This window comes from Neomonachus schauinslandi, chromosome 6 (assembly GCF_002201575.2).
Source record: "Neomonachus schauinslandi chromosome 6, ASM220157v2, whole genome shotgun sequence".
Classification (NCBI taxonomy): domain Eukaryota; kingdom Metazoa; phylum Chordata; class Mammalia; order Carnivora; family Phocidae; genus Neomonachus; species Neomonachus schauinslandi.
In genome coordinates, this window is record NC_058408.1 from 58,242,376 (window position 1) to 58,266,062 (window position 23,687).

Genomic DNA, 23,687 nt, shown 5'->3' on the forward strand with positions numbered 1-23,687 from the left:
CCCTACTCGTGCTCTTTCTCTCAAATAAAATCTTTAAAAAAAAAAAATGAATAAACAAACAAAAAGATAATTTTATATAAAGTGATAGAGAGGAAGCTTAGAGGTAGGGTGCTTGGCACCTGGGGAATATCTGCTAGATGACACTGCACTAGAGACAGAAAGGCTAAACAGGAGTTAGGCAGGTAAATAAATACAAAGGGTAATCAGGAGGGACAGTGAATATATCATACACAAATTCAAGAAGACAAAACGAGTATCATGCAGAAATGTTGTAAACAATCAATGAAGTGCAAGGAAGGGGATGGCAGGGGATGAGGGCAGGACATATGAATCAAGCTAAGGACCTGAACTCATCCTGGAGATAACAGGGATGGAGGGTCTTAGCACAGGAGTAGCACGATTACACCTGCCCATGAAAGATCCCTCTGGCAACGGTTGGAGGGTAGTCCTGAGGGGAACATGTCGCACTGGGAGACCAATTAGGAGCCTCTCACAGTAACCTGGACTTCCAATGACTGGCGCTTGTCCTGGTACAATGAAAAGGAAGGGGTGGATTCAGAAATAGAAGGTAACCACTGGCAAGACTCTGATTTAAATCCATGGTGTGTGAGGGAAAGGGAAGATTCTGAGATGATGCTCAAGTGTCTGTCTTGGGTGACTGAGGGAAAGACAAAGAGGGCAGTGAGAACAATGCGGGGGTAGATTGGAGGCTCAGTGTGGGAAACAAGAGATACACGGAGTTGAGTTTTCAACATACAAAGTTTGGGGTGCCTCTCGTCAGTCTAATGGATACGGGCAGTTGGTAAGAGTCTGCAGTTCAGAGTGATGGAGACCTATTTGGGAGTCATCATTTACAAATCGTTACTGAATGCCTAGATCTACCGAATATGGGTTGTAGTAAAAAGAACAAAAGTGGAGAAGATCACCGAAGATGAGCACATGGTGAGACTATCAAGAGGGCTGAGAGCAGAACCTAAGGAAAATCAACAGTGGGGCTTGGAGCAGACAGGGAAAAGCGATGAGAATCAAAAGTAATGTCACAGAGACAAAGGCAATTAAGATCAGAGCAGTTAACAATGTCAAGGAAAGCAAAGAAGTCCAGAAGGAGAAGGCCTGGAACAGGTCACTGATTCGGCATATCAGGTGGCCGTTATCAAAGTATCACATAGGTGTTTGGAGGCCAAAGTCAGACATCACTGACTTGAGGTGTGAATCGGAAGCGCTAAAATGGAGCAAAGAACATAACTGTTTACCATCAGGGGAAGTCAACAATTGGAGGTATGGCTTATCTTTTATAATTCATTACCGGTGTGATGGTTAATTTCATGTATCATCTTGGCTAGGTCACCAGCTGGACCAAGGGTCACCAAGTACATAATACCTTTGAACATTCATCAAACTAATAAATATAATGATACTGGCTGGTTCTTCCTAATGTCACTAGATAAGGTGGGGAAAAGGGAGAGAGAAGCTCAGGGATTCAAATTCCAAATTCAAGCGCTGAATAAATGATCAGAAAACTTCTCTGTCTATCCTGAAGAGACCCTTATCTCCTTTATTTTTTTTTTTAAAGATTTTATTTTTTATTTGACAGAGAGAGAGAGACAGCGAGAGCAGGAACACAAGTAGGGGGAGTGGGAGAGGGAGAGGCAGGCTTCCCGCCGAGCAGGGAGCCCGATGTGGGGCTTGATCCCAGGACCCTGGGATCATGACCTGAGCCGAAGGCAGACGCTTAACGACTGAGCCACCCAGCACCTCCCCCCCCCAATCTCCTTTAGCCACAGAGCTGAAACTGGTGAAACCAAAGCCAGAATCTCATCCTGAGAGTGGCTGAATTACAAAGCACATTGAGTTCCCAACCTCAGGGGATGTCTACTATTACAGTGAGGGCACTGATTGGGAAGGAACAGAACCGTGAACACTGGGGACCCTGATGAAGCTGGAGACATCGAACCCTAAGTACTGATGAGTCTTCTCTGCCAGTAGAAACAACTGCTCCACCCCTGTCTGAGGAGACTGAGTGCTTTGCCCAAGGGACGGGGAAAGCTCTCCCCTGAGGCAGCTGCCCTGAAAAACACGGCTGATTCTCCTCAGGACCCACCCCACCGCTCCTCTTTGCTTCAAGATTCGTAACTGGACGTAAATCTCAGAAGGCCCCTATAGGTACAGAGGACGACCCACAAGGAGACCCACTATATTCCAAATCACTACTTGATTTTTCTAATTTATACAGACAGAAATCCAGGGAATGTGTGTGCGTAACAGTAAAAGAAACAAAGTTGGATCTGGCCAAATTTATAGATACAGGCCCACTAAACAGATAATTCTGCATTTCATGTTGCAACTCGGGAGAGTTAGAGCTCTAATAGTTTGTTTCAGTTCCTTGGCTGAAATGTGGACCATATAAGGGGCCCACAGTAAATGAACTTGAAGCACCAGACCCGTCTTGATTTAATATAGAGGAAGGGATTCAAAGGCTTAGGGAGATTGGAATGTTAGAGTGGATTTGTCATTTAAGACCTACTCACCCACCCTTGGAGGGTCCAGAAGACACACCTTTCACCATGACTGTGAGAAATAAATTTGTGAGAGGAGACCCAGCATCTTTGAAGAGTTCTGTGATCGCTCTGCTCTGGAGGCCAGACCTTCAGTGGGAGGCAATGTTTCCTAAATAAAATGGAAGTGACTGCATCCTGGGGGAGCAGGGGCCAAGTGGTGGCACTCAATAGCCAGTGAGGGGTATGGTAACCATAACAGACCGTGAATGAGCAGCCATCAGAACAGTCTGACTCACAGAGACCTGCATGCAGCATTAGCTGGACGATCATGGTATTCCTAGAAGAGATACAGATGGGCAGCCTACTAAATTCCTACTTGATCTTTATAAGCAGAAAAGTTCTAGGTCAAATGAACCAAAGTCTAAATTGAGTCATGGGGCACCTGGGTGGCTCAGTCTGTTGAGCATCTGCCTTCGGCTCGGGTCATGGTCCCGGGGTCCTTGGATGGAGCCCCACCTGGGGCTCCCTGCTCAGCGGAAGTCTGCTTCTTCCTCTCCCTTTGTCTGGCGCTCCCCCTGCTTGTGCTCTCTCTCTCTGACAAATAAGTAAATAAAACCTTACAAATAAATAGAGTCATAAACACAGAAAGTTACATCCCCTCAATCAATTTCCAGACTTGAGCTTGTTTACAGACCCAGAACCCCTCAATAATGGGGAGGCCAGGTCCAAACTAGCATAAATTAAGAAAGGAATTTGAATGAAGGCATTTCAGTGGCAACCATCACCCTGATGTACCAAAACATTTAAAGAACTAAAAATGTGTTTTGTAGTTCTTAGTATTTACAAGAGTAGAAGAAAATGTCAGAGATGCAATACTGCACAGGCCCACAAGCTCTAACAGAAAACCCCTGGGGCCAGATGTGTTTCAGACGTAGAATTTTTCAGATTTAAAAAAATGAACTTAATGCGTACACTCTATATCATCTACTAGCCTCAGCGGGGTCCAAGGCAGCATCCCATAATAAAACGCATTAGTATTTCTGTAGTGAAACACATGATTAGTCATACCAAGTGGGATCAAGGCTAAAAATAGTCTCTCATTAGTACAGGTCAAATCTTGCAGCCACAAGAGTTTGTATCAAACGTAGGGAAAAAGTTTCCATTTTCAGAGATCTGGGGGTTTGAAATTGCTGATAAGAGATTGTGGACCTACAATCTGAAATGAGAATGAGAAACTGCCCCTCGGCATGTTTTGTTCTTAACTCCACATACTGGAGCCTGATTACAGTCGGAACCACCTCTGCTTACTATCAATACATTCTCTAGGGGCTCCTGGGTGGCTCAGTCGGTTAAGCGTCTGCCTTCGGCTCAGGTCGTGATCCTGGGATCTAGTCCTGCATCGGGCTCCCTGCTCAGCGGGGAGTCTGCTTCTCCCCCTCCCTCTGCTGCTCCCCCTGCTTGTGCGCGCTCCTGCTCTCTCTCTCTGTCAAGTAAATAAGTAAAAATCTTTAAAAAAAAAATACATTCTCTAATTTCTCTAGTGTGTAAAATTCAGCAAGCCTCACTGAGGTTCTTCAGCAAGGCAGCAGAACTACATTGGAACCTCTGTCACTGGGGTGGAGGGGCCGGACAAAGGCGCCAGTCAGTGCCTCTGGTGCGAAGACCCAGAGCCTGTTTGCACATCTTGCGGGGCAAGCCTGCCAGAAGTCTTAACTGTAGACGGATTTGCACAGCCTCCAGGGAAGAACTCAACCCAAGCAGGAAGGTAAGGCTCAGTGGCTTGGTCCATACGTAGTGCCTCCTGATGAGGGGCAAGGGACCTTTCTGAGCAAGGGACCTTTCTGACATGGTGTCAGACACTTCATTAAATGGATCCACGCTGTGTCCTAGCCAGAAGAATCAGTATAAGAGTGAGAAGAACCTACAAAACCCACACCATTACAAATCCCTGCGGAGTAGTCTGAGCACTGGGTGGCTCAGATTCTGCTGTTAGTAAGGATGCTTTCCACATGGCAGCTCTGTCCCTCCAAGCAGAGTCAGCAGTAATCCAGCCATCACAATTCTTGTACAAACATTACCACGAAGAGAAGGAAACTGGATACCCTGGGACAGAGTAAAGACACTCTACATGTAAACATTTCAGATATGCCAAAAGCCTCCTAAAAAAATGGTTAGACTTTGAAGGAGAAATTCTATAATATAGCAGAGAGGCTGCAAATATATGCTTTGAGTCCCAACTCTATCATATATTAGCTTTCTGGGACCTTGGACAAGTGACACAACCTACCAGATTCTTAGTTTCCTCATCTATAAAATTCAGAAGAAGAGTAATTATCACACAGAATTGTCGATGAGATAATGCATGCAAGTTGCTCAGTAGAGGCTTAGCATATAGTAAGCACTTAGTCAATGAGGGCAGAGCAAAAGAATAACATGAAACCAGTTGTACAGCCAAATTTCTAAGGGCTAAGAAACAGGAACTATACTTGACAGAAGACACACATAGGATCTGCATCTGTATCTATATAGACAGATATAATAACAATGAATTAATTCAAAATTTCTCCCTAACTACTCACTCACTCTCTCTGCCATTCTTAGCCATTTAGGAGATCTCAAATATTTGCATTTTAATACATTTTTCTCTTAGGAAACGGAGTCCTTTACTGGTGTTTCTGAGCAACACCCTTTGAAGAAGGATATATAGCAAATATAACCTGGATATGACTGGAGAGTGAGTAACTATAAGACACCGTCTGGTACAGGGTCATATAAAGTTCTCACTGAAGCTTAGTCTACAATATAGCACCTTTTTTAGGTGCTATCTGGAAAAAGCACAAGATTATGTTAAAGTGACATAACTCCACACTGTGTTCCTTAATGTTCGAAGAGAAAAGAATACATTTCTTAATTTTGATAAAAGCATTTTTTTAATGTTTTGCACATAATAAATTTTCCAGATTCCACAGTAGAATATCAGGGTCCTATAAACAATGTTCATTGCAAATTCATCAAAGTTTGTTCAGTTGGTTACAGCATGATACTAACAAAGCTCAAGTCATGGATTTCAATCTATGCAGCAATTACTACAATAATAAATAACTCAGGCTCAACAAAGACATAGTACATTTCTAAATTCAATTAGCTAAACCTAATAACTGGGTACAGAGTATCACAGTTGCTAGACAACTACAGTGGAGTCTTGAACAGTACCAGTTTGAATTGCATAGGTCCACTTACACATGGATTTTTTTTAATACAGTACAGTACTGTAAATGTATTTTCCTTATGATTTTCTTAACATTTTCTTTTCTCTAGCTTACTTTATTGTAAGAATACTGTATATAATACATATGACATACAAAATATGTGTTAATCTACTGTTTATGTTCTTGGTAAGGCTTCCAGTCAACAGTAACCTCTTAGCAGTTTTCAGGAGTCAAAAGCTATACTTGAATTTTCGACTGTGTGGGGGTCAGCACTCCTAACCCCAGTGTTGTTCAAGGGCCAAGTGTATTCCAACTATGTGCCCGGACAGTCAATCAGAGGTATTACAAAGTTCACAATTTCTAAAGAGTCTGACTTTGAAAGATAAGATAAATAAATAAAGTTACTGAAGGAGGATTTATTAATGAAAGCATCCTTCTTTTCTTGATAAAGACTTAATGGGACCAATGGAAATTTTTAAGTGACTAAAAATTACAGCAGCCACATGCATTCAAAAAGATACTGAATAGGGGCGCCTGGGTGGCTCAGTCGTTGGGCGTCTGCCTTCGCTCAGGTCATGATCCCGGGGTGGTGGGATCGAGCCTGGCTTTGGGCTTCATGCTCGGCACGGAGCTTGCTTCTCCCTCTCCCACTCCCCCTGCTTGTGTTCCTGCTCTCACTGTCTCTCTGTCAAATAAAGGAATAAATAAAATCTTTAAAAAAAAAAAAAGATACTGAATAAAGAGGTTTAAGGGCAAAGTTATAAAGGTCCCAAGAGACAGTTAAATTTCTCAACTTAGGCACTATGAATGGTCCCAAAGCCAACTGCCCTCTGCCCTCTTATGGCAGTCAAAATCCCAAGGACTGTGGTCTGGACTCTAGGGCATTGCTAATATCAAGCACTTGGCAAAATGAGTGGAAAAGGAAGAAAGGGGAAAATCACTCAAGATACATGAAAGCTTCATACCTCATCAGCCGTAGGGACCAAGACCTGGAGCCATGATACTTGAGACCTCAGGAGATAGTTCTAGTTTTTCTAATTAAATTCCCTTTGATGGAGCCTAAAGACCAAACTAATCTAGAATAAATTCTGTCAGAGCAAATCCTTTATTGTCTCATTTCAAATGATGCCAGTGTTCGTAGAGAACAAGATTAAAATCTTTGCAAGGTTTAAGTACACGTGAGATATGTCTTACACAGAGAATTCAAATTCTCAGATAAAAGATACAACTTAAATAAAAACACCCTTGGGGCCCTGTAGAAGATTCTAATCATCCAGGAAAAATGTGACCACAGAATCACATAAATCAGCCTCAGCGGGAAGAGAAAGGAATGTGAGAAATATTTAACAGGTAGGTCAGCATTTTCTAGATGGAGGGCATGCAACAGTATTTTTGAAAAACTGCATATATCAAGTTTTTCCCAATCAAAGCACATTTAAAAGCTCAGTAGGAAAGATCAGCCATTAATGAAATCCCACAACGTATCCTTTGTACGTTTAAAAAAGATCTACTTTGTAATACAAATAAGTGTTCTATAGTTTTTTTAATTCTGCAAATTTTCGTAACAGGTGAATCATATTTTCTTTAATAGGTGAATTATTTTCTTAAAAGTGGTGACTGTCAGGAATTTAATCTGTCCTTTATTATTCATTTTCAGTATGGGCACCCTGTGTAGGATCCAGTCTCCCTGCTGTATCCCCAGTAACTAAAAATAGCACCACGCACCCAGTAGGTGTTCATTTAGTGCCTTTGCTTTGTAAAAACACAAATTTTCATTTCATGTACTTTTCACATATATCTCTCTTTCACTTAAGATTTGTTTTTATTTCTTCTTTTGGCAGTCTCTGAGCCTAGTGACTATCCTAGAGTTAGGGTAAAAACAAGTGGTAGAATTTTTTTTTTAAGGACTAAGTTTTGTTCTTTTTTTTTAGACTTTATTTATTTATTAGAGAGAGAGAGAGAGAGAACGGGCGGGGAGAGGGACAGCAGGAGAGGGAGAAGCCGGCTCCCCTGGGATCATGACCTGAGCCGAAGGCAGATGCTTAACAACTGAGCCACCCAGGCGTCCCCGGACTAAGTTTTGTTTTATTATCCTAACTAGTAAATAAGTAAAAGGCTGAGGGAATAGTAGTGAAATTTGTGGCCTTTTGACTGAAGAGGTAGTATCTCAAGTCTGAATTCTGTCAACAAGCATCAAATGAAAGTCCTACTGATAAAACACTTAAGGGCTACAACAAACATGATAAAATAATTTAAATATATAATAACCAGAAATTCCAAAACGACAGTGTTTAAAGTAGTGGAAGAATGTTAATTCACTGCATACATTTCTAAAGAAATATGAAATGGTACTTAAAGAGTGAAAATAACCAGATAATACATAAAATCACACTTGGAAAAAATATTCCTTTTTTCAAGGGACATGTATTGGGCACCCACCATATGCCAGGCTAAATCCTGTTTATTACAAACTACTAACAAACTGTTCTCAGACATACCTATGCCTTATTGCCCTTAAATAAACATTAGTGTCTATCATATCCTCTGTGCTAAGCACTAGGAATATTTCTTTAATAATTTTTTTTTTTTTTAAGATTTTATCTATTTATTTGTCAGAGAGAGCACAAGCAGGGGGAGTGGCAGGCAGAGGGAGAAGCAGGCTCCCTGCTGAGCAGGGAGCCTGATGCGGGACTCCATCCCAGGACCCTGGGATAGTGACCTGAGCCGAAGGCAGAAGCTTAACCTGAGCCACCCAGGCGCCCCAGCGCTAGGAATATTTCTATAAACAAGACAAACACTATCTCTGTCCTGGATTCTCAGAGAGGAAAAAAGAAAAACCAAGTAGTCAGAAATTACAACAAAGAAATAAACAAAGGACCAGGAAATGATAACGGGGAACTCCTCTGGATAGGGTGGTTGGATAAAGGCCTCTGAAAAAGTGACATCTATACCCTCACTGATGAAAAGGAGACAACTCTGGGCAGATCTGGGGAAAGGGCAGGAAGAGGCAGCAGGAACAGCAAGTGCAAAGGACCTGAGGTGGGAATGAATGTCAAAGAGCAAAAGATGGCAGTGTGGCTTGAATATAGTGAGCAAGGGTGCGTATGGCACAAGCTGAGGTCAGAGAGGCAGAAACTAGATCACACAGAGCACTGCAGGCCATGGGGAAAAGTCGCTACGTCATTCAGAGTGTAAGGGGAAGCCATTAAGACTTTTAAAGAAGAAAGCAAGATGATCTGAATACATTTTTATAAAAATCATTCTTGCATTTGGGTGAAGAATGGATTAAAAAGAGGCAGGATGGAGGAACGGGGAGACCAGTTGAGTGATTTTGACTAAAATGCTAAGAGTGGACTGCTGACAGAAACCTGGTGAATTCCAAACACATTTCGTAGATGGCAGATGAGGTTGGATGTGGGGCTTGATGAAGGACAGGGAGGAATCGAGGGTGGATCCTAGACCTGGGTTGAGCAATTAGATGAATGGTGGTACCATTTACTGAAGTGGGTGGTGCAAATTACTGAGATTTATTCTTCATATACTGTGTGCTCATTCCTCCTGATGGCGGACCAAAGACATGACAATCGCCAAATCCGATGAATCCTTATCATATTTAATCTCCTCTTCTGACATTGTTAACCACTCCCTCTTACTTAAAACTTCATTCCCTCTTGGTTTCTAAGACACCTCATTCTTCCAGTTCTTCACTTACTCATCACACATCCTTCTCAGGTTCCATATACCCGAGGGCTCTGTCCCTGGCCCTCTGCTATTTCCTTCAACACACTCTCTGTTGGTGACCTCATCCAAGCAATCCATAACTTTAACTACTATCTACATGATGCCTTCCAAATCTGTATCTCCAACCAGAACTTTCTCATCTCCAGAACCATCTATCCAACTGTCCTCTGCCCACTTCTATTAGGATGTCTCAGCTGCATCAGAAACTCAACATACCCAAAAGTAACTTCATCATCACTGTTCCCTCAACCCCACATTCATCTGTGCAAAGCCCCACTTGCCAAAAATGGGCCCAGCTTCCCAAACCCCAAACCTTAGGATCATCTTTCACTCCTCTTTCAAGTCCACAGCAAATCAATTTGCAAACCCTATCAAATTTACTTTCTAACTAGCTCACAAGTGTGTCCTCTCTTCATATCTCACTGCTTTAATTCAGCTCTTCATCTTCCTCTGGATTATTACAATAGCCCTCTGGTTTCTTCAATCTCACATCGCTCCAACCCATTCTTCACGTCTCCAGAGAGAACGAAATCCTTCACCAGCTTCCCACAGGATAAAAATCAAGCCTTACAAATGGCAAATGAGGTCCTTTGTGAGTTAATGCCTCTACCTGGCTCTCCTGCCTCAAGTGCCCCCCATCTCTCTCCCACCATACACTCCTACCTCCCACACCAACCTACCAACGCATCTATTCCTCCAGTGGCCTGGACTCCAGTCTAAGATGACGGCCCTCCTTAGTGCTCTCAGGGCACCCCACTGTCAAAGAGAACTTCTCATATCACTTACCGCACTGTGCTTCTCCCTGTAAATTATGGGAGGGCAGGGACTGTCCTTCTTAGGGTATTTTTGGTGCTTAATTCTTATAAGGTGCTTAATAAATGTTTGCTGAATAACTGTATCTGGATCAAAATCAGGAAGGTTTTCTATAAAACTGGACTGCTATCCATGGACACCATCCATGACCAGGAAAAGATGACTTGGCAAGGAGAAACATTTGATGGTTTTCCAAAATTAAGCAGTAACGTTAGTGGCTGATTTTCACATACCAACATTCATCTTTCCTTACTGAAGAGCTGGGCACATCCAAGGTGTATGCAGCTATTATTCTGATGATCTTTTCATATTAATATCCATTAATACTTAGTTTTTCAGTTCTGCTTTTAGTACCTTGAGTCTAAGATCGCCCTCCCCGCTTTGTCCACAGTGGCAATGTCTGACCTCTCCTGTGTAATTATTCTGTCTGAAGCACACAAGATTTCTGATCAAACTCATTTTTAGGCTATTTCCTACCTGTTTACTTAAAACACAAATATTGTCACCATCGCCAACAAAACCCGCCCCCCCCACACTTTTAACCTTTTTTTCCTCAAAGGAGACATTTACACAGAACCTGTCAACCTCCAGAGGACGAGGAGACTTTTACCTTTATACGTTACCACCCTTGGAATCATTGGTTAAATGATAGCTTTCCGGGTTCCAAAGATCACATGAAGGACTTTTCCACGAAAGAAATTACTGAGTAAACTTGTATTCAGACACTGTGATGCAACTGACATTTTGTGAAACAAAAGAAACGAAAAAGTCGACGTGGTTTCTTAGGAGTTGGCCTTCTTTAGAACCATTACTTAACCACGTTCTGAGGCAGCAACAAGTCCTTTGCTTTGAACAACAACACAAAAAAGTCCTATGACCAACACTACTTCAGATGTCCATAAAACAACGCATCCAATGCAATAAATCGAGCCTGAGGTTTACCTTAAGTTGACCCATGAAATTTGGCAAGAAAAAAAGGTCATTAAAAAAAAAAGAAGAAGAAAAAAGGGAAAATGAGCTTTTTAATGTCCTGTGTCTTGTCAAACTGTGGTGACTCTGCCTGGCGTTATTACGGATTTGACCAAATTCCTTTAAGCCAGGTCATTTCAGTGGTATTCCCAGTCTTTGCCTCCTAACCCAGAAGTAATGTAAATGTCCCCGCGGTGGGTGCTCGGCAGACTGGAGAAGAGACCCAGGAGACTCCAGGGCTCCTCTATCACGGAAGCTTAAAAAACGGACTGGAGGGCATTCGAAATGGAACTCACAAGGTAAAACAAGACATTCGTCTAAAACAAGGAAATAAACCAACAAAGAAAAGCCTGCAACCTTCCGCCACCTCCTAAAGGTGGAGAACGCCAGAACCCCCGGTTCCCCGAACCGGAATCCCAGGCGGGAGTGCCGGGGCGACCCCGGGTCACACGCGGGGAAGGCGGGCGACCCCGCGCCAGCGCGAAACAGCCGCCCGCCGGCCTTCGGCCCCCGCGGCCCCCCAGGAGGGAGCAAGGTGGGGAGCTCGCCCCTCCTCCCGCACACGCAGGGACCGGGAAGAAGGAAGGCTCGGCGCTCCCCACCGGCGCGGCTCCCGCGGCTCCGGAGCGCGCAGGCCGCGCCCCCTCCCCACCTCGGCGCCCGCCGCCCCGGCCCCCGCCGCCCCGGCTCCGGCATCACTCACACAGCCCGAGCGCCGCCGCCAGCACCGACCACAGCCAGCGCCTGCGGGCTGGGGCTACTGGCACTGCCGCGGCTCCCGCGGGCGCTGCCATCGTCCTTCCCACGCCGCCGCGCCCCGGGCCCCCGTCCCCACTGCGCTCCGCTCGGCTCGCCGCAGGAACTCCGGCCTCGTCGCCGCCCGCGCCCGCTGGCACCTCCACGCCGCGCTCCCCGCTCCCGGCCCCAGCCGCAACCCCCGCCCCGCGCCGGCCCCGGTGGTCCGCTCATTGGCCAGCCCCGCGTCCTCGGGAGGACGCCATTGGAGGACACCGACCGTCCATCAACCCCTCTCGTCCGGAGGGCCCGCCCCCCCGGTCCCACCCAGGCTTCTTCTCCCAGCGTTGGAGGCTGGGGTCTCCGGAGGTGCTGGGCTCCCGCCGCCCGGCCCTCCGCCCGCCTGGGTGTCCGTGTGTGTCCCGCGTGCCGACCGCCTGCCGCCGTCTCCTCTGTCTCTCGGAGGTCCAGTCCCGCAGATCTCTTCACAGTCTCTCCTGGCCGCGGGTCCTTGCCGGGTCTGTGCTCGCCTCGGGGTCAGCCCTTCTAGGTTTTTCTGGGCCTCACCTACAGGAAAAAGCACTCCATTTACAAAGGAAAAAAAAAGAGGGGACGATGGGATGATTCAGTCGGCCGCTTGGAACACATCTCCCGCCTTGCCCTTTGCAAGGCCTGTCCTTCGCCTCGACTGGGTTATTTATGTGTTGCAATTTGAGAAATCAGCTAGGTTAAAAAAGAAGTCTCCATCTTGCCCGAATCTCCTCTTAGGAGGCCTTCTTTAGGCTTAAGAAAGGCTGGAAACCGGGAACTCTTTCCTGCTGCTTGGAACACAAATGAATGTGCTTTTAGTTTGTTTTGCTTTTGCAGACAAAATGTCCCTTGATTTGTCAATAAAAATTGGAATGGGGAAGTTCCTGAGCCTGAAGTGCCTTGGTTGACTGCTCAACTTGGTTCCCTTGGCCCAGAACAGTGTCTGCTGCTCACCGGTTGCCCAATAAATGCTGAAAAGTGTTTGGAAGGGTCCTTATGAGAATACCCTACAAAGGGCACACCAGAAGGAGGGACAGGAGCATGACAAGATGAGAGTGAATGAAGAAAAGGAAGAATCTAGGTGGGCGGCCAGTAGAGTGAAGGAAGGAACAAAATGTGGACCATTAGCACAAGAGGAGGGGAAGAGTATGGTGAGAAAACCCAAATGTAACCTCTCATTTAACGGTTTTTGTCTAAAGTCAATTTAGACAAACTGATATTTTTGCTGTTTTAGCCTACTAGCCTTGTAAGGAAACTCATAATAATTAGCAGTAGTGAGAGAAAACTAAAAAAGCATGACAACCATTTTGCCCTATTTTTCTCTGCAAGATCCTTATGAAGTGTGTCTGGAATGTCATAGGTTGGATTGAATACAAATGTGTTAAGTGAGTAACTACTATGTGCTGTAGATGTAGAACACCTAGACTTTACTCTCAAGAAGCACATAGGCCTCCAGCGTAGACATTACAGGTACTAAATTTTTTTAAATGCTTGAAGAGGAGAAACCCAAGGCCAACAGACACATTGTTTCTCAAGGACACATGTAATGTTACAGGCATCTCTGACTGTGATATACCTCAACACACACACCTTCCTCTTCTGGGAACCACTGGCCAAGAGGTGTGGGGGAAAGATGCAGAAAGGATGTAGCACTTGAGGTGGACTTTATTTTTTTTAAAAGATTCTATTTATTTATTTGACAGAGAGAGAGACAGCGAGAGAGGGAACACAAGCAGGGGGAGTGGGAGAGGGAGAAGCAGGCTTCCCACTGAGCAGGAAGCTCGATGCGGGGCTCGATCCCAGGACTCTGAGCCAAAAGGACATGCTTGATGACTGAGCCACCCAGGCGGACTTTAGAGGATGAATAAAGGTTCACTGAGAAGGTGTAGGAAAGCAAACTCAGAAACGGGAAAGCAGTACCAGGTGCAAGACATAGTGGGTAAATCTTCTGTGGTTTGGAACTTCAGAGGAGTTAGGGAAGGAGAATGCTGGTGGTCTTTTGAAGAACCTTGGGTTGTCCATCCTGTGGCCACTAGGGAGAGGTAAAAGGGGAATGACAAATTCAGGTCTGTGTTTTAAAAGGTTGACCACAGCAGACAAGGTGAGCGAGAAAAGAATCCAGGGTGCCTGGGTGGCTCACTTGGTTAAGTGTCTGTCTTGGGCTCAGGTCATGATCCCAGGGTCCTGGGATGGAGCTCTACAGGGAGTCTGCTTCTCCCTCTCCCCCCCACCCCCCCGCCTCATACTCAGGTGTGTGCACGCTCTCTTTCTCTCTCAAATAAATAAATAAAATTTTTTTAAAAAGAGAGAGAGAAAAAAGAATCCAGAAAGACAGATATGACCTCCAGTTTCTAGCCTGAGTGGAGAATAATGCTACCAGTCGACCAAAACGAAAGCCAAGGAAGAGAACCTGGTCTTCGAGGACGGCTAACAAGGTGGGCCTTGGACGTAGCTTAAGATGCTGACAGACGTCAGGGGAACTGCAGAAGGGCTTCTTGGAACTTGAGCTGCTGTGGCAGCAAGGTGTTCCACAAGAAACATTGGTCCATCAGTCTCAAGTCAATAGAACGTCCTTCCCTTCAAATATGGGATGTAAAGGAAAAATGACTTCCCTTGGAAGGGTCAGAGGGCTTGGTCTATCTGAGCACTAGTTGCTGTCAGGCCTCCCTAGGGACTCCTGGGTGACAGCAGATGTGGCCACTCCCAGACTGAGTACACCAGCCCCCCTTTCTTCCTTAGCTTCAAATCCCCGGCCAGCTTCTCTCCCTGCTTCCCTTGGGATCTTCTCCTCTGCCCCAAAGCCTGTGCGCACCCCTGCAGGGAGGAAGACCCGTCCAGAGAGAACAAGAACACCTGGACTCTGAGGTGTTTTGCAGGGGGCTGGACTTTCCATGGATATTTCCACAACTTCCACAACCACCAGAGAGTGGACAGAATGAATTTCCCATTTACTCCCTTTTTAGAGCCTTTCATTGGCTCCTTATTGCCCTTAGCATGACGTCCAAACCCTTTGACCGGCATCACATCCCTGCAGACTGCTTTTGTGAGCGCCTGCCTGGGGCCCTTCTCCCCACACTCCAGCCATGCAACCCAAACCTGCCTTCAGTTCCAGCGCAGGTGCTCTCGAGCCTGCAGGGCTGCGTTCCCATGGCTTCCTCGGGCCTTAGGCCTCCCTCTGCCCCCTGACGGTCAACAGTTTATCTTCCCATCTTTCAGAACATAACTTGAGGGTGAATTCCTCTAAAAAGGTTTCCTGCAGTCTCTAATATCTCCCTGCACTGCCCTGTGTAGACTTGATCACTGTCACCCAGTACAGCTCTGTACTCATTCAGATTTCTAATGATTTTAAAACCTAAAATGGGACTCACGTCTCAAGGTCTTTTCGAACACAGTTGAGAGTAATGTATTAGGTGGTAAGTTCTCGATACAGGTTACTATTATCATATCAGCACTTGCTTGCTATTATCCACTTACTTGTCTGTCTCCCGTATAAAATGATCCCCTCGAGGGACACAAGGGACTTTTTTCCCCAGGGCCTAAGACAGAGCCTGGTGCAGAGTAATGCTCGTCTCCTGTTAACCTCACACTTAGCTGCACCGTCCTCGTTGCTGTTTCTGGAACATTTCAGGTACACCCACGTCTCCCGGTGTTTGCACTGGCCGCCCCCTCTACCCAGTTGGTTCTTCCAGATATGCGCATGACTCACACCTTGTTCCTCTTCCAGCTTTTGCTCGCGTGTTATCTTCTCAAAGAGGACCATCCTTACCATCCTGTTCAAATCACAAACCCTCCCTATACAATTTCTTTCTTCATTATATTTATGGTTTGTCTTCTCTCACTAGAATGTCTGCTCCACCCCGGCAGGGACTGTTTCTGTTTTGTTCACGAATATACTCAACACCTCGCACACAGCAGATGCTCAATACATTTTTGCTGGGTGAAGAGATGAATGAATGTTTATTAAATTAATCTAGAGAAGTTACAAAAAAAACCCAAAAAAACATCGTGCAAAGTTGTAGTTTCTGACCCTGCTGTAGAGAGTAAATGGGAAAACAAACAAGCCAAAAACCCCCTTGGATTCCAGTCATTATTGTTAGTCCGAGGTCCTCACTCAGCAAACCTCCTTCTCTTCATGTACCCCTTTCTTCCTCCTGGAAACTCCCCTTTTCCAGCGCGTGCAATTCAGACAATACAATCAGAATCAACTGAAGACTTCCAATCAGGTCAGAAAGGTCCTTTCAATGGACGGCTGCCTCTGAAAAGAAGGGGCTCCTTGGGGAGAATTTTCCCCACAGAATCAATAATAAGAAAAAAATCATGTGCAGAGGCCTTCTGATAATAGTTATTGACACAGGCCTATTGGCCTCACAGACTTCCTTTTTCACGCAGCGCACAATAAATGCAGTAGTGAGGAGGGGTTTGCCTTGGCTTCACTTAATAGAGATAAGATAAGGGGCGCTCAGGAGCATCTACTCCTGGCAAATATATAAGGGCAGAATTTTCTAGAGCTGGAATTAACGGGACAAAGTAGGAAGATGGTGACAGGCACCAAAATTTCAAACAGATCTTTGTGATTGTGGGGGGATCCTCCCCGCCTCCTGTATTCTCATGGACATTCCTTCCTTGCTTGTCTTTTTTAAGATCTGTTGCCACAGGAATTGGAACACTGTGATCTGTGGGTAGTGAGAATTTGACTATTAATGAATAAATATCAGAGTAAAAAATGAATCTCAGGCCATCGTGAAAAAGATTTGCCTGAAGCGAAATCAATTTCATTAATATTTCTGTTGACAGAATGGCTTAATTCAGGAGAAGGGTTGCATTTTTTGCTAGCAAATATTGAAAATTTGAAAATTAGAGTTCTAGTGTCTCCGGTGTTTCTGGGCACCAAATTGGGGGAACAAGAATAATGGGGGTCCTTAGAGAGGTGTTGTCAGTAAAAGTAGATGTCACCAGGCTTTTTTGTTTGCTGTGACTGGGATAAAATGTTCCTCAAGATCCTCTGTCCTCTTGTACACTGTAACAATCTGTGTACTACAAGGGAAGGATGTGCCCTGGAGGGGGTCACAGGCATTCCTTTACCAGGATAGAGATGTTTCTCCCTGTGAGTTAGGCAACTGATATTCTGAGTTTTGTTACTGTCAGTTTTCCTGCACCTTTGTGAGAGGCAAATGAGATACTCTAATGGAGCCTGAAGAGTAATAGACAAACTATTTTCCAATCACTAGAGAGAAGTAGGAGTAAGAAAAAAAAAAAAAACCCTGAAAATGATAATAACTATAGTAAATTCAAGTGGGAAAGGAGAGCATAGAGACCTCTTAGTAACTGTAGAAGCTCAGGTTTTCAGAAATCTGAAGTGGTTACAGTATTTTACCTTACAAGTTATATTTTTTAGTTTCCTCGTTCTCATGAGAAATACAAACTTCTTAAGTGTCTAGGGCACATTTTTTCCAGTTAGGTTTTGATGAATGAAGTGAGCTGGCACCTAGAACCAATGAACATTTTAAAGGGTATTCTTATTCTCCTTGCCTTGAGCCCTAAGAAGAACTCAAGTCTCTTGTTAGGACAGTTTCAAACAAAACAAAGAAGGGTGGGGAATGTTAGAGATCAGAACTATAATTTGCTAGTGTCAAACCATAGGAAGAAAGTTGACAATTCAGTGTCTGGTACATAGTGCTTCTAATGTTTGTTGAATGAATGAGCAACCAGGCGAATGAATAAACTGATATGAAACAAAATAAGTGACTAGGTTCTATTTTGGATAGCCACTCTTCTGTTTGTTGTTGTTATTTGTTGACAGTTCACACTTACTAGCTGTCCAAGTACCAAGATTTGTTTTGCTGAGGAACTTGAAACTAATTGCAGTCATTTATTGAGCACCAGCTTTGTTAGCATAAGTTAAATAATAAGTATTTAAGAATTTAAAATATAGTAAACAAGCCATGCGGTAAAGGTATTGGGACAATTGGGCACCAATCATAATGAATTATACATTTGGTTGCCAGTTACACAGATTTCAGTATTGTCCTCCAGTAAATTATGATTAGAGGAGACAAGACTGCACGCCAATTATATATCACATACAGTTGATTTTAATATGTTAAAGGATCTTTCTCTGGGAAAGTTAGAGTTTGGGATTTATCCAAGAGGAAAAAGATTTTCCAGCTGAAGAGAACACTTTGAGTAAAAACACAGAGATGGGAATTCACAAGGCTGGCTGGCGTCTTGAGCACTAGGATAAAAAGTATAGAAAGAAACCGACAATTTTACTATTATTGGAAAGCGCAACGTCCAGAACTCAGTAAAGAAGAGAGTCTGGAATCTTCCTGCCACAGGGACTTTGCCACAGATACCCTGCAATTTATTAGCCACGAATATAGACAGAATTATGTCTTTTCAAATGAAAGGTAAGTATATTACAATGGTAATGAGACCGTTGTTTTCTTCTGTATCAGATTCTTAAAGATAAAAAGTAAAAAAGAGAGAAAATAGAAAACCTACATAGAGCATAAAAACAGGTGAAGGATATAAACACAATACATAAATAACCGCTTGGGGGCGCCGGACTAAGTAGTTCACCTTCCTTTAGCATGGCAGGAACGTTAACGCTACGCCGGCTCGTTGGTCTAGGGGTATGATTCTCGCTTAGGGTGCGAGAGGTCCCGGGTTCAAATCCCGGACGAGCCCTTCTTTTCTTACTAAAAATTTCTGATAATAAATACAGGTAATAAATACACGTTGCTGCAAAACACAAAATTGAGACTTTTTGAGCTTTTGCACACTGCACATCCAAATACTATAAGAAGACAACGTAAAAACGTAGAAAGTTTGAAAACATTGTGATACTCTGAAAACGCTGTCCCCACCCCTGCTAGTTCCGGAGTCGCGCGCGTGTGCAAGTGACACAGAGTTCCGCTGTCGGCTGCCCGCAGGTGTGGCCAGCCCGCGTCCAGCCACAGGCCGGGTGCTGGGCGTCGGCAGGAGGACTGCGCGCGTCTCGTCCGGGACCGCTGGTCGCCGGCGTCCTGCCCACGTGCGGGGCTCTGATCCGGGGGTCAGGACTCCGCACGAGGAGCCTCTTTTTTCCCAGCGCGCGTGCTTTAAGGGTACAGCTATTCTCACGCGCAGCTCTCCGACGCACAGTGGCCGTATGGTACAAATTGATCCCATTCGATTTCTTGCTTCGCAAAACTGGGGGAATTAACAGTCAAGCTCAAGAGACCATATTAGTTGGTTTCATAGAAGCCTCTAAATGGGTTGTGTGAGGAAGAGAAAAAAAAGGTTTTAAATTTAAGGTGTGGAGCGAAAGAAAAGCCTGGGCTCGTCCGGGATTTGAACCCGGGACCTCTCGCACCCGAAGCGAGAATCATACCCCTAGACCAACGAGCCACTCTCGGCAAAGCGGCTCCCGGTGCCTCCCTTCAGCCTCGCCCCGCCTCTCGCTGCGCTTCCCACCCGACCCGGCCGGCGACTTTTTTCCCACTGCCTGGACCGTGCACCCAATCCAGGCGTGAGCCCCGGAGCCCCTCTTGTCGCGGATTTTGCGGAGCCGGGCGGGTCGCACCACCCTGAGCCGGGGCCCATGCTGCACCCAGCGGTAGCGGCGGGCGCGGGAGCCGGGGCTGGGAGGGCGCCGCCGGGTGCCCGCCTAGGGCAGTGCTCGCTGGGCGCGACGGGCCCCGTCGGGCTGGGCTGAGGGCACGAACGGGAGCCGCGGCTGAAGGCGGGCGGAGCGGGCGGGGAAGAAACCCCAGAGGAGGGTTAAAAGAGAACTTTCCCAACATTCATTATGGGATCGTCCGCCCTTTTGAGGGCTTTGCAGGTACGGAGCTCATTGGATATTCCTGACGTCCTGCTCCTAGGTGCTCCCCGCCTCCCTTTGCAGAGAGAACGCAGGTCCGGGACCTCAGGTAGCTCGTTTGGAGCTGTGGACAGGGAAGGCCTGGGAAGGGGCCGCGAGCGGTTGGGGGCGACGGATGTCCCGGCGGCTGCGGGAGCGGGGAGGACCCCGGATGCGTGCGCCCCCTGCAGCCGACGGCAGGGGCCCGGCGGTGGTAGCGCGCCCCGCCTCCGCCCCGCCCCCTCCGCCTGCGTCCCCGCCCCCCCCGCCCCAACCCGGGCCCAACTCCCCCAGGGCTGCGGGGTCCTGGCTCCCGCAGCCGGCTTCCGGACCCCAAGCTTCCTTTTTCCGTGGAAGCTGTTCTCCGTAGCTGTCTGACAGTCCTCCGAGGGTCCAGTGGTGTTCTTGCCCCTCACCTTTTGGGAGCTCCCCGTTGCACCAGCTTCTCCGCTTTCCCCCGCCCCCTTCCTCCTGAGGCCCGCCGGCACCTGGGATGTCGCTCAGTGACGGAAGGTCAGGACCGGAGCTCGCGCCCTGGGCGGGGGTGGGGGAAATACATGCGAAAACACCTCAAATCAAAGAGCAAAAGCTGAAAAGCCAAATCTGGCCGCGTAGAGCCCTGCTGCTCCCTGGGGTAGGAGGACGTGGCTGGGGAGGCAGCCTGTCCAAGCTAAGCCCTCTATTTGCTTTGATCGCATGTAAGACTAACGACACCCTCTCCTTGTCTGAGACCACCTTTCTTCCTCCTACTGAGCCAAGGTTTCAGAGCTAAATACTGCTTTGAACTTGAGGATAGGTTCGGGATGCGGGTGCGGTGGGTTCAGGGGTGGGCGTGGGGCAGGAGGCGCTCCCCGCAGAGTCCTGAGCAATCCGCTTCGCCCTCTCCTTGAGACCATGGGCTCACTCTGCCCTGCCAGGGCTGAAGCCCGCTCCCACCACTCGCCCTGGTGCCATGAGAGGTGACAAGGCTGGAGGCCTCTCCTACCTCTGCCGGTGTCCCCTCTCAAGGTTGTTGAATTTCCCACACCCGCTTTCTTATCCCTTAAGTTGTTTGTAATGACTTCATCCTGTTCCGTCAAGACAACAGGGCACGATATTCTTATTTTTCTGTAAGCTACGTAAGTGGTGTCCAACGTTTCATCGATGTAAATATTGCTTGACGGACCCATCTGTGTGTATACTTTTTTCATGTTTTAGGTGATTTCCTGAGGTAATATAGTCAAAGGAGGTGACCACTTTGACAACTTTTATGGCTCTTGATGCAATTTCATGCCAATGAGCTTAGCTTGGCTGGTTAGCAAGTAAGATGGAAACTGGCCTGGAAGAAGAGGACCTGAAAGAGGAGAACTTTGAAACCCATGCTTTAATATTTTAATTTTATTAAAGGGATCTGGAAGCATCAACGCTTTTGAGAATGGTGGGAATGTTAAAAGTACGACTGAAGATAATTTTGACTTGGGGTCAGATGCATGAGAGAAAGATGATGACATTAGAGTAGGTCCATTAGGAGGTGATTAGAATAACTCTGGGATGATGTCAGGGTGGATGTCTTGACACTGTGAATGGATTTTTAAAGATTTTATTTATTTATTTCAGAGAGAGAGAATGAGAGAGAGCACATGAGAGGGGGGAGGGGCAGAGGGAGAAACAGACTCCCTGCCAAGCAGGGAGCCCAATGCGGGACTCGATCCTGGGACTCCAGTATCATGACCTGAGCCAAAGGCAGTCGCTTAACCAACTGAGCCACCCAGGCACCCGACACTGTGAATGGATTTAACAATCACTTTCATTCCTATTTTATAACTAAAATTAGTTGGCATGCTACTGAATTCAGACCCAATCTAGACCTGAGTGGTGCAGACTGTTCTGACCTGACATGGTTAGTCTTTGGAAGTGAGAATACAATTCAGTCACACAGGTCGGCCATTCAGAGGACCCTTCCTGCTGACTCAGCACCCGGGACTGGAGGACTGTGTGCTGAGCCTTATTTGCTGCCCATGAGGTTAGGCTCTAAGTGACTTTCAGGCCACCACGGCTGTCATAAATGGCAGGTTTGCTTCACCACGGCAAGCCATGCCCTGATCCAAACGGAAACTTGAATCTGATTGAAGATGTGTGTCTTTTTCCAGACTCCAGTCCAATATCCTATAATAGCTTCAGCTCCTTTTTACTAACAACATTTCTACGTGGTTTCCCTCAATGATTCTTTTTCTGAGGTCTATCTCATGCCTTCCTCTGAATTTTGCAGCCCCTGAATCATCAGAAATGAATCTTTGGAGCTGCCTCAGCCCTTTCTTTTTTCATTCAAAAGTTTTCACTTGATTTAAGTTTTGAGAGTGCCTGAAGTCCCAAGGTGATAGAAATCTAAGGCCAAGAGTGTGAAAAGAACCACTTTCTACTAGAATACCATTTCCACGAGGGGATCCTACTGTCCTTCTGTTCTATACACACTTGGTCTTGCTCTGGATGTTATTGGCTGCATTAGAAGAGGACAAAAGTGTATCGTTTTCATGATCAGAAGTGTGATTGTTTATGAAGACACGCTCATGATAGTATGTTACAAAAAGGAAAGATGCACAGTTACATGTATTGAGAGCTTAATTTTGTAACAAGCAAAAATTAAAACAAATATATATATGCATATTAAAAAACTAGAAAAAAATCCATAAAATCTTAATACTAGCTATTTCTCAGTAGTGGAATTATAAATATGTTTTTACTTAATTATTTTTCTTTTCCTCCACAATTTTCTAAAATAAAGATGTATTGCTTTTATAATAAAAAATAAGGATCATTAGCATCTTTAAATCACACTTTAAGAACTCTGTGCTTGGTAGAAGAAAAGAGACACGAATCAGAGGCAATGCAAAGCAGGCCCTTTTGCTTTTTCAGCCCAGCTACTTCTGAAGGTCATCAGTAAGGCTTTTACCATCACTCCTGAGGGGCCAGGTGCAGCCATGATGGGGAAGTGCCTGGCACCATCCAGCACCCAGGGGTTCCTTAGACAGTCCAATAGTAATGACTAGTGTCAGAGCTCCTACTATTTTTTTGAGTACCAACCATGTATAGTTATTCTAGAGTCTTGTGTTTGAATGCTGATTAAAGTGCAATCCAGTCCACTCATTCTTTTAAAAAGAAGTTGAGAAGTGTGATAACTGACATTACAGGTTTACCTAAATTCAAGTAATTTTCTCAAATTTTTATGTAAAATGACACCATGAAGGGCCAGAGTCATTACTTATCGGAGTAACCGGGGGGATCCTTGCTCATTTTGGCCCCTTCCTTCTGCATCCTGTTTGCCTCCTAGCATCTCCCTGGCAATGCCAGGATCAGCGTGTCACAGCTCCCACAGAGAAGCCCACAACTTTCCAGGATTAAAAGGAGCAAGTCTTTATGCTCTGGTTTTTGAGGTAGATGGTTTTTACCCCCGTGGCTCCCTTTTCACTGAGAAGCATAAAACATACACATTGTCTCTTCCTCCTCTGTGGAGTCTCAAAGAACCATAGTTTCCTGCCCCATTTGACCACAGTGGAGCCTCTCCAGAATTCCCACAGTTCCCCTGGGATTTGAGGGCAGAGCCGGAATAAAAGTCTTCGCAGCAACCATAGCCACTCTGGCCAGGACATCACTAGGCTGAGTGGGAGCCTGGGTTGCCCCAAGCAAGATTGGAAGTCAGAAAAGTATGTCTCCTGCCCCTAGACTTTTCTATACTTTGCTCTTCTTTTTCAACCCCTCTGGGAAGGATTTCAAGAACCAACTCAACCCAAGGTGTGATGACAAAGGAAACTTAAAATATTACTTCTCTCAGGATATGCATTTTGATTGGGAAAGAAGACTGAAGCCAGTGGAAGA

The 23,687-nt window shown here is 45.8% G+C and overlaps 1 protein-coding gene and 2 non-coding genes across 3 annotated transcripts in view; 1 reads left to right on the forward strand and 2 right to left on the reverse strand.

Moving 5' to 3' along the window:
- MPZL1 (myelin protein zero like 1) overlaps positions 1 to 12,153 on the reverse strand; it is a 62,459-nt gene extending 50,306 nt beyond the window's left edge. Inside the window, exon 1 of the mRNA XM_044915958.1 lies at positions 11,934 to 12,153. Coding sequence (XP_044771893.1) covers positions 11,934 to 12,024 — 91 coding nt within the window. The 5' untranslated portion in view covers positions 12,025 to 12,153. The remainder of the gene's footprint in view (positions 1 to 11,933) is intronic.
- Positions 12,154 to 18,610: 6,457 nt separating this feature from the next.
- TRNAP-AGG lies at positions 18,611 to 18,682 on the forward strand. Its single transcript has one exon. It is a non-coding gene; the product is annotated as a tRNA-Pro (tRNA).
- A 630-nt stretch (positions 18,683 to 19,312) lies between these two features.
- TRNAP-CGG lies at positions 19,313 to 19,384 on the reverse strand. Its single transcript has one exon. It is a non-coding gene; the product is annotated as a tRNA-Pro (tRNA).
- Positions 19,385 to 23,687: the final 4,303 nt, after the last annotated feature.